This window comes from Protomyctophum parallelum (assembly GCF_964188405.1).
Source record: "Protomyctophum parallelum genome assembly, chromosome: 13".
NCBI classification, from domain to species: domain Eukaryota; kingdom Metazoa; phylum Chordata; class Actinopteri; order Myctophiformes; family Myctophidae; genus Protomyctophum; species Protomyctophum parallelum.
Window position 1 is genome coordinate 15,416,269 of NC_139708.1, and position 9,093 is coordinate 15,425,361.

At 40.4% G+C, this 9,093-nt stretch overlaps 1 protein-coding gene across 1 annotated transcript; it reads right to left on the minus strand.

Moving 5' to 3' along the window:
• Nucleotides 1-1,246: 1,246 nt before the first annotated feature.
• Nucleotides 1,247-8,611, minus strand: LOC310869075 (serine protease 27-like). Its single transcript, XM_083779660.1, has 7 exons — nucleotides 8,498-8,611; nucleotides 5,768-5,788; nucleotides 5,013-5,045; nucleotides 4,212-4,410; nucleotides 3,070-3,359; nucleotides 2,103-2,206; nucleotides 1,247-1,810 (listed from the first exon to the last, which is right to left on the minus strand). The coding sequence occupies exons 1-7, from the start codon at nucleotides 8,547-8,549 to the stop codon at nucleotides 1,394-1,396; spliced, it is 1,116 nt and encodes a 371-aa protein (XP_083635786.1). The 5' UTR covers nucleotides 8,550-8,611; the 3' UTR covers nucleotides 1,247-1,393.
• Nucleotides 8,612-9,093: the final 482 nt, after the last annotated feature.

Here is a 9,093-nt window from a genome sequence, read left to right on the forward strand (position 1 = left end):
CACCACCAAGATACCCATGTACCTGTCTAAATACTTCCTTAATGTAAACGAAGTCCACACCCACAACACCAGAGGGAGTACAACAAACCATGTACAACCCAGATTCGGCACAAACAAGGGACTATTAAAATTATTTTCGCTCCTATGCCACCAAAATGTGGAACGCCCTACCAACAGTCATTAAGACATGTGAATCCCTTGACTCCATCAAAACCGCTCTCAAAGGGCACCTATACGGATGGCTGCAATTCGAAACTGGCCTCTGTAAAATCTGAATGAATGAATTGCATGAATTGTTTTCAAAAGGGGTCCGTGCCGTGGCTAAATACAGCAAATATCAATTTGGGGGTTCTCCGGCTCCTCTAGTCTAGTCAACTTAATTGTTTATTAAATGCCCTCCTCTTTGTCCTGCGGAGACAGCGGTAACAGGTCATATCGCCCCTTTGCCAAGCGTGACTCGTGAGGTGACACATGACATGCCGCAGGGACTCACCCCAATCCAACCCTTGATGCTGAGTGGAGTGAGTGCCAAGCAGGGAGGCACCAAGGTCCCATATACTTGTTGGTGTGACCCAGCCGGGGATCGAACGCCAACCTCCCCGTTTCAGGGCTGGGCTGACACTCAACCAGAAGGCCACTGATCTGAATGTATACATTCATCTTATGTTTTGACAATTATCTCCGCCCTCCCTCCCAACATTGGGCACTCAAAGTACCACAATGGAAATAAATTACTTGTGCTTTATCCTTTTGACAGGTGTACAGTGCACATATAAGTTTGTGTATATGTTGCTGTCAGGCAGAAACCAGCTATCTCCATTTTTCTACTTTTAATTACTTTGAATGAATCAGTGCTAATGGAGCACCGTCTGTGTTGTACAAATAGTCAAGCAATGAAAAGTATTAAAAAGCTCCATTGGATCCTCAAAACCACAAGATCAAAAACCTCTTACCACCACTTGAGCTGTTTTCTTGTAAAGTCATGATAGTGTAAGGACACATTCAAGTATCTGACAACACTAGACCTATAAAGTCACAATACCAACTTTGATGAGGCAGTATTGTGTTGTTCTTAAAACATTGTTGTTAATATTTTTTGCCTGACAGCAGAGATATGCATTTCGTCAATAAAAAGGTCAATCATTCAATAAATAATTACATTTTAAATGGTTCAGTTAGACACAAACATTGGCAAAAGTTGAGAATAGTTATGTTTATTCATGATAGGTATACCAACAGTGCTAGATGGGGACAATGCATGTAAAAGACAAGTCAATGACAAAAGAATTGATGAATAATTCTTAGTACATATCATTTTGCTTTTCATGTGTAATAAGTTTGTCCTTAAAGTACAGTCTACCTGCAGCAATCGAAAGATTATGAACCTCTCCAGTTAAAACCACTGCATTACAGACAAAACCAGCTGAACAAAGAAAAACAGGGCAGGGAGGAGGGAGAGGTGGATCCCATTTGCATTGCTGACAGCCACCAAAGGAATGACAGGCGGAGAAGTCGGATGAGTAACAACCACGCGAGGCTTCCGGGTGATAGGTGGTGGCAAGGCTACAGGAAAAGTTTGCGCCATGGCGATCAGAAAGCTCCTGAAACGAGAGGTTTTTTGGAGGACCATGTGTGTTGCTCCTCCTGGAGGAGCAACAACATCGTTGGCGACAGGAGGACGGAATCCTCCAGCAGGACCGAAATCCCCTATAGCGTCAACGGTAACGCTGGATACATATTTCAGAGTCAGAATTGCAACCTGAATCCAAGACTCGTCAATTTTACACACCACCGGGCCACCACCTTTAGCCTGTAGAGAAACAAAGAAAATCACAATGAACGATTGCGGAGAATCATTGACCTGGAATGGAAATTAACAGCAGCGGTGCCCAATCATAATATAATGGCTGATTGATAAAATACTACAATCTGGTAGTTAAATCACAGACAGTACAGTCACAACACAAGCTATCCTAAAAGCATAAGACAAAAGCCCCGGCGGCTTGTTTCCATTGTGGTCCATTGTACTCAATTCGTGAGTAAGCTATGGGAAGCTATCAGTCTTTAGACCCACATAACCTGCAGGCCTAGGATTTTCTTACCCCTTTGACATTTATACCAGTCATACAGACTTCGTCAGGCTGAACGTTGAACCCATTACAAGTGTCATGTACAAAAGGCCGGAACTCCTTCAGAATGGATGGAGCTGAAAAGGAAAGAGATGCCATCATGCAAGTCATAAACATTGTATAAAGAGCTGGTCATTGGATTGCCCATACAAAACTATAGGGGTGTGACAATACAGTAACTGCATTTAAAAATCCATTTTAATTTCAATCAAAGTATATCGATATGTAAATAGCAACATATAGTTTGACCTTGTATATCATATCGTGTCATTTTGCAATGCAAATAATCGATTGTGTCAATACTAAGTACTTGAAAAGTAGAAAAAGAGGGGTTTAATTACTTTTCCATTCGATATCGTTAAGCTTGGTCTATCGATAAATGTGTTTATTATCTGTGTTCAAATACAATGTCCATGTGGCAAATACATGGACATTGGATACATGGATAGATACATGGATAGAGAATCACTGTGTGTACTTATTTATCCATAATAATAAATGTTTCCCTTAACAATCCTGCACTATCCATTCCACACATTGCACACAGATTTAATTTCTTTGCTAAATAGTTACTGTATCAATTTAAAATTATCGGATCATAACGGCATGAATGAACCAATATTGTCCATGTATCGTATCGTCAACCATGTATCCTGAGTTTCCAAACTACATAATGTTTTGGAACAGCCTTGTAACATCTTTTCATCCAACAATAGTCCCATTCAAGATGACCGTTATACCTAAGTAATGCTCCGCCGCACAAAGGTGTCACATGACCAAAATAGCAAATCCGCAAATTGGCAATGCGCCGCAGAGGTGGCGCGCTGTGGGCTTGCGGAGCAGCCTTTTGTGGTGTGCAACCATAGAGTATATAATATATACTCTAAGTGTGCAACATACTAGAATGACGAAGTAGGCCTATGAAACAGGCTTTACTTACCGCCTCCTGGCACGATGCCTCCTGGCGTAGCCCAAGCAAGTGCAAAACACCTCATCCCTACGGGCAAAAATCTGCCAGGGAGATCCAGGCAGACTGGTTGGATGAAGTCATTCATCGTGGTTTTGACCACTTTGAGAAGTGCTGCATTGCTTCCAGCCTGGTTACTGAACCTAACGGCGGTCACGTTCACTGTTACTTCATTTGGGTTGACGCCATTTTGCACCAAGCGGCCGAGGGTCACGGTCAATTGCTTGTTATCGATTTGGAATTGACCCATGAAAGTTGGAAATCTATAGGGAGAAAATGCAGGGTAAAAATGTTTAGTGAAAATAGCAGATCCACAAACTCACGTGTCACTTTGCGCCACTTTGTGAGCATGTAGATCTGCTATTTTCACTACTTCTTAGATGTTATATATTTATGGAAATTATTAATACTTTTCTGAAAAACTTATCAGTGGCTGAGCAGTGCTCAAAACTTGTTCAAGGACCCACAGAATTGTAGGCCTATGTACTGTATTTGGCCACCGACCCATCTCAAAATACACCAGGCACCACCAGAAGCAAAGATTTTCACAAATGTTCACGAATATTTCAAAACAGCAAATAGAAAATCTAAAAGCTCATAGTGCGGCACAAAGTGACGCGCAATGAGCTTGTATATATATCTGCTATGTTTGAATACCCAAAGTATGAAATAAAACTTTGAGAACCAATGTGCTATATATATATATATATAGCTAAAATCTAAAATAACACAGATGTTTCCTCAATTGAATGGGTTATACGCTTGGTGCATTTCAAAGTATAATTTAATCTTGAAAATCGCTCTGCAGGTTTAGCCATCATTGACTACCGTAATTTATTCATTGAAATAATACTTTTGTCACATTTTGCATAAATATTATGCAAAATATTAAAAAGTAAGCCAGGAAAATGGTCTACAGTAAGTTTATGTACGATATGTGGATGAAGTTGTCAGAAGATAACAACATTGACACCAGTATGGTCTTATTTTGTTGCATGATGGTGTCCTGTAGTGAAAATTGTGATTTGAAATATTCATTCTTTTTGAGACGGTTAGAAAATATGTGAACATTTTTGCTTGAAAGGGGTTAATACACAACGAGAAGCATAAAATACCCTTCAAAGCAGTCTTTATCAGTCAGAACAAAGTCTTCTGCCACCAAAGTACCACCGCACAGAAACTGTCCATTTCTTTGCAGGCTGGCCATCCAGGGCCACGTGCCAGCGCTCACAACATCATCTGGACGACCAAATCGTGGTGTAATCGTACGTTCAGGCTTCGAGTTGAAGGTTGGGTTGGGCTTACCGCAGATCCCTGAGAAAGAGAAAAGAGCTGCATTAGAAACGTCAGGAATAAAAAAAAATGAGAACATAATAAAGTAAGAATGATAAGGGCAAAAAGGATAGAAATTTGACTGTGTGGGGGTTTGGAGAAGTGTTTATCAGCCTGTTGCCATATGTTGATTGATTAAACAATGAATACCGTAGCTGAATGCAGCCTATGCAGAATAGGCAGCATTTATTTAAGCAGCTCAGCAGTGGAGAGAGAGAGAGACAGAGAGCGCGCATCTCGCTCGTTCAAAAAGCCTTCACCAATTAAGTTCACCATTCTGTTGCTATACAGCTACAATGATACAAAAAATGTAGGCCTAATAGTGAAAAATAATTAAGCCTATAGCATAGCCTAAAATAGCCTGTTTCAGACAGACATGACAAATAAAACCAGCAGAACAAAATATGACAGCTAAATTCCAACTGAACCAGTCAATAGATTGCAGCCCAATAAGTAGGCCTAAGTGAAATGTCCGACATGGAAAGCAATAAAAGTTTTTTTTTTGTTTGTAGCTCCTGGCTTCTCTGTCCCCAAATCAACCGGCGGCGGGTGTGGACGTGTGGTGGTATATGGGGCAGGCTTACCGAGTTTAGGTGGAGGGGAGAGCGCATTCACATCTAGAGGAGAGAGAGGGAAGATATTTGGTCTTTAGTTTGAATCACTTTGTTTTGCGCGATTTTACTTACCACAACAAAACACAACAGGACTCAGGACGAGGTATAGGGTCAAAATTCAAATCACTAAACAGCTCTGTCCGTAGTGCCACTGCCCACTGCTGACTGCTGAATAACAGGCTACTGACACTGTCTGTCTGCGCAGGCAGGTGATTGTAAATTGGGAAATTAGACTGGAGCTGCGCTGCAACGACAACGAGCAATTGAGATAATATAGGCTGGCTGTGGGCTGTGGCTATATAATATTACTGGGTAAAACTGCGTGTTTTGATCATTGATATCTCTATATGACAATTATAATATTCCGAATATATTTTTGTTATTTTTGATATTTTCATAACTTTACATAGAACATAAACTGAGGGTGCACATTTTGCAACTTAGGGTGCTATATGCACCCTCAGGCACCTCCGTGCCTCCCTATACCCCTCTCAACCCCCCATACCTCCCACCCCTCGTTGGTCAAGCTCTGTTCTGACATTTCACACAAAAACCATTGCCCAACCGTGGGAATTTGCACGCACACACACACACACACACACACACACACACACACACACACACACACACACACACACACACACACACACACACACACACACACGCACACACGCACGCACGCACGCACGCACACACAATATCTTGAAACATTAAAAGGGGCTTACCGACCCTTTGTGCTTGAGAAGCTGAAAAGGAAGTGGAAAGGAAAAGGATTTATAAACAACCTGCAGATGAACATTATGACATTATTTAATACTTTTGAATACAGTGCACTATGGCTCCAGGTCTTGCATGAATGTAAACACTTGTTTGTGGGATTTGCATGAACAGAATCCTATAGACGCCTTCTATCAAAATCCTAAATCTAACAGAAAACTGACACTTCAGTTTCATGTGGATAATAATGGCTTAAAGGTGTCCTTGCAGCCTACAACTTATACAAATAGCAAATACAAAAAGGCTTTAGTTTTGTTTAATATTCCTACCAAAAACCATAACTTTAATATGACTAGTTTTTTTAATGGATAAACCAGAAACATGTTGACGTCTCCAAAAGGGACAGTGTCCACCTTATTACAGAAATAAGGATCAGAATTCAGAACATCACAATATTTGGACAGGGTTATTCACATATACAGCAGCTCTCACATTTCCTTTGTGTTTCTGTATTCATTGCTGGATCCATGACTCCTTCCGTCAACCACTTACCACAGCCTGTCCCCTCTAGACTCCAGAGCACTGTTTTTGTTATGGCTGTGGCACCAAACAGCAGTTTGTACATGGCTCTCTTAAATTAATCTTCAGTCGGGGCAGTTGAGAGGCAGGTAATGGTATGTCTGAGAGGTGGTTGCCAGTACATACCTCAACTTTTCTAGAGTGGTATTAGGCCTATATATACTCAACCCCATTTGATTTGCACAAACCTCTCTTTGTCTACCTTTGTGTGTTAGGGTGGAAGCTGAGCCTTGCTGAAACTTGCAAGAGCAACACAAATACGTCAGTGTTATCACACTTGGCGACTCGTGTCTCTGCGAGGTGGATGGCATGTACAGTACACTGGACAAGAACTGCTACTAAAAATGTCTATGTGGAAGTTATGTTGATAGCTGTTTTGGGCGTGAAAACCATGGTGATTTAGTCAGGTGGGAAATTGCTGATTTTAATACTATATAGTTCATGACATGAAATTTGGCACAGATCACCTTCATATATGACCCTAATTGATAATCAACCTCGGGCCACTCAGAATTCCTACATTTTCAAGATGACCGCTAGTTACAGCCATTACAAGCTCACGTTGTGTTGCGATGCAATGCATTGTGAGCTTGTACTGTAGATCTGCTATTTTCAAAAGTTTTTTTTTTTTGAAAAGTTGTGAAATGGCAACATTCTACATAATGAGTACTTTCTACTTTTGGTACTTTAAGTACATTTTGATACCAATACTTTTGCACTTTTACTCAAGTACATTTTGAGTTCCGGACTTCTACTTGTATTTCTATGTTCTATATTATAGTAGTAGCAGTATTGATACTTTTACTCAAGTAAAAAATGTAAGTACTTTTTCCACCACTGCTTTTCTCCTTGTGAAAAGCAGGCAGATAAGGCTTGGATTAGAGACAACAAGGTCAGATGGTATATAACACATCCACATCCTGGAGTCCACCTCTTCTTGATCACTCATTAAATCGATTAGGCTGTCCTCTTCAATGGTTTTGGTTTCTTCTGCCAAGAACTGTGAGTCTGACTCTGGACCTGAACTGTATGTCATTGCAAAAAGAAAAAGACAAAGTGCAGCTATGTTGCCACTGATTGTCAAGAACCTCCTTCTTTGATTTGACAAATTTGTATCCCCTGAGATGTGTAGTTCCTGGTCGTCTGTCAAAAAACAAAAAAATATTTTTCCTCTCCTGATCGGAGTGAAAAGATTATTTTGAGAACGCCTTCCGCATTGAAGTCATTAATGTTTGAAAGCTCGATTAATTCTTCTAGACTCCCACTTCATATTTATTCATGTTAAATGTGTGTTTAAACTTAAAGAAACCCTGGGCCTTAATATAAACTTGACCTTTGGCTCGGCACTTGGTCTTCTCTTTTTTCCTTTTCTTTGTCGAAAATAGACGATCTACAATGTTAAACACTTCGCAGCCACATTGTGAGCTTGTAGATCTGCAATTTCCGGCTAATGGTTGTCCCAGAATAGGGAGTGGTCAAGTACTGCCAACCAACTGGAACATAATTACAGGGTTTCAGGGTTGCGCTGGAACCCTGAAAGGCGCCTTAGATATAATTTATTATTATTATTAATAACTTCCAAAACCGTTCTAAAATGTTCAAAATCATTTCAGCTCACAATGCATCCCTACTGTATGCGTTCTAAGCATGGTTAAAGATGATTTAGGTTACCTTTATCACTATTAATTAAAGCAACACTATGTAGTTATATATTTGTTAAAAAGTTACATAGTGCTTTTCGTAACAATAGCTGTTGCTATATACTGTATATAGCAACATATCGATAGCCTCATAGCATAATTGCCTACGTATTCTTTTGGCCAAGTTAATAATAATTTCTGCCTAACTCTACTCTTCAGCTACTCTCCACACTGCAGCTTCACTGGGCCTTATTGCCCATGTCCTCAGCCTATCAGAATGCTTGTTTCATTCCATGACTTAGGCGAAAAGTGCTTTAAGTCAACTTATTTGACTTAATTTTGACTGTAAAGCATGCTTGCACATTGGCAATAAGGCAGGGTGAATCAGCAGAGTTAGGACAGTAGAGTTAGGCACATATAAATGAAGGCACAATCGGCCTCAGGTCTAAATGAGTTATAATTCTAACTATTCTTTTGAATATAGTCTAAATTGAACACAAATTGTAATTAGGTTCTTACCTTTTACCAGCAGGATGAATATCAAAGACACGTGATGCACTAGGAGACCCATGGTAACCAATGTATGGACGCAGGTTCCTCAAACAGATCTTGAGATCATTCCCTGCGGTAAATGTAATGATCTAAACGTTGAAACCAGTAAGTGGTACTGTATAAAGAAAAGGGGGAGGGGGAGGGGTGGGGGGGTGGCCAAAAAACCTCTCTTTGATTGTACAGTCTGGCCTTTGTCAGTTAGGGTGTATGTATATATAACACAAGAAAAATGCAACAACGTCAGTGTCATCCCACTTGATGATGACAATTGTGTGTCTCTTGGCGAGGTGGGTGGCATTTAGCGCTATATCTTGTTAACATTGTCACAGTGGTCAAAACACCTCATCTTTCTTTTAGAGCAGTGCCCCAATCCCAAAGGACAACCAAAGAGTATCTGGCAACCAGAGAAAAGAAAACGTTCAGTGACTTAGCAGTTTCAAACTAAAGAGATGTGTCAATGGAGAATGTGTTGTTTCATGAGTTACCTGCTGGACCACTTGCTTACTTCTCTATGATGATGGCAGGAGGAGAAAAACCTCCAAAGCTAACAGAGGCAAGATGGT